The sequence below is a fragment of the Meleagris gallopavo genome, unplaced genomic scaffold (genome assembly GCF_000146605.3).
Source record: "Meleagris gallopavo isolate NT-WF06-2002-E0010 breed Aviagen turkey brand Nicholas breeding stock unplaced genomic scaffold, Turkey_5.1 ChrUn_random_7180001957811, whole genome shotgun sequence".
NCBI classification, from domain to species: domain Eukaryota; kingdom Metazoa; phylum Chordata; class Aves; order Galliformes; family Phasianidae; genus Meleagris; species Meleagris gallopavo.
The window spans coordinates 13,065-14,254 of NW_011217761.1; the positions used below are offsets into that span (position 1 = coordinate 13,065).

General features: G+C 50.0%; 1 protein-coding gene across 1 annotated transcript in view; it reads left to right on the plus strand.

The window, feature by feature from the left end:
• Positions 1–942, plus strand: part of LOC100541387 (olfactory receptor 14J1-like) — a gene marked incomplete at its 3' end in the record, with an annotated part of 9,193 nt that extends 8,251 nt beyond the window's left edge. Inside the window, exon 2 of the mRNA XM_010728431.1 lies at positions 7–942. Coding sequence (XP_010726733.1) covers positions 7–942 — 936 coding nt within the window. The remainder of the gene's footprint in view (positions 1–6) is intronic.
• Between the last annotated feature and the right edge of the window lie 248 nt (positions 943–1,190).

Here is a 1,190-nt window from a genome sequence, read left to right on the forward strand (position 1 = left end):
CATCAGCGAGTTCCTCCTACTGGAGTTGGCAGACACGCGGCAGCTGCAGCTCCTGCACTTCTGGCTCTTGCTGGGCATCTACCTGGCTGCCCTCCTGGGCAACGGCCTCATCAGCACAGCCGTAGCCTGCCACCACCGCCTGCACACCCCCATGGACTTCTTCCTGCTCAACCTCGCCCTCCTCGACCTGGGCTGCATCTCCACCACTCTCCCCAAAGCCATGGCCAATGCCCTCTGGGACACCAGGGACATCTCCTACTCAGGATGTGCTGCTCAGGTCTTTTTCTTTCTCTTCTTCATCTCAGCAGAGTATTGCATTCTCACCATCATGTCCTATGACCGCTACGTTGCCATCTGCAAGCCCCTGCACTACGGGACCTTGATGGACAGCAGAGCTTGTGCCACCATGGCAGCAGCTGCCTGGGCCACTGGGGTTCTCAATGCTCTGCTGCACACTGCCAATACATTCTCAATGCCTCTGTGCCAAGGCAATGCTGTGGATCAGTTCTTCTGTGAAATCGCCCAACTTCTTAAGCTCTCATGCCCAGAATCAGACTACTTCAGGGAAACTGTGATTATTTATTTCAGTTTTTGTTTAATCTTTGGATGCTTTGTATTCATTGTTGTGTCCTATGTGCAGATCTTCAGGGCCGTGCTGAGGATGCCCTCTGAGCAGGGACGGCACAAAGCCTTCTCCACGTGTCTCCCTCACCTGGCTGTAGTTTCTCTCTTTGTCAGCACTGCCATGGTTGCCTACCTGAAGCTGCCCTCAGTTTCCTCCCCATCCCTGGACCTGGTGGTGTCATTTCTGTACTCAGTGGTGCCTCCAGCAGTGAATCCTCTCATCTACAGCTTGAGGAACCAGGAGCTCAAGACTGCAGTGAGCAATACATACTTCTTCAGCATCCATAAGATGCATGCCAGCCTAAAAGGGGTCTCAAGGTAATTGAGAAATTGTTAGGACAATCTCTTGTGATTATTTGTCTTCTTCTTCTTATTTTCACAGACATGACTTCAATTTAAAACCTGTTATTCTTGAAATGCTACATTTTTGTAGTTTTGACACACTCATCTCATGTACCTGTAGAACAGGGCGCTCTGTTGATAAATACAATAAGGAAGCCAGCAGAAATTCATTTGTCTCTGTTCCCATGTTTTACCCTGTCTGAAACTGGAGGAGCAACTCACGT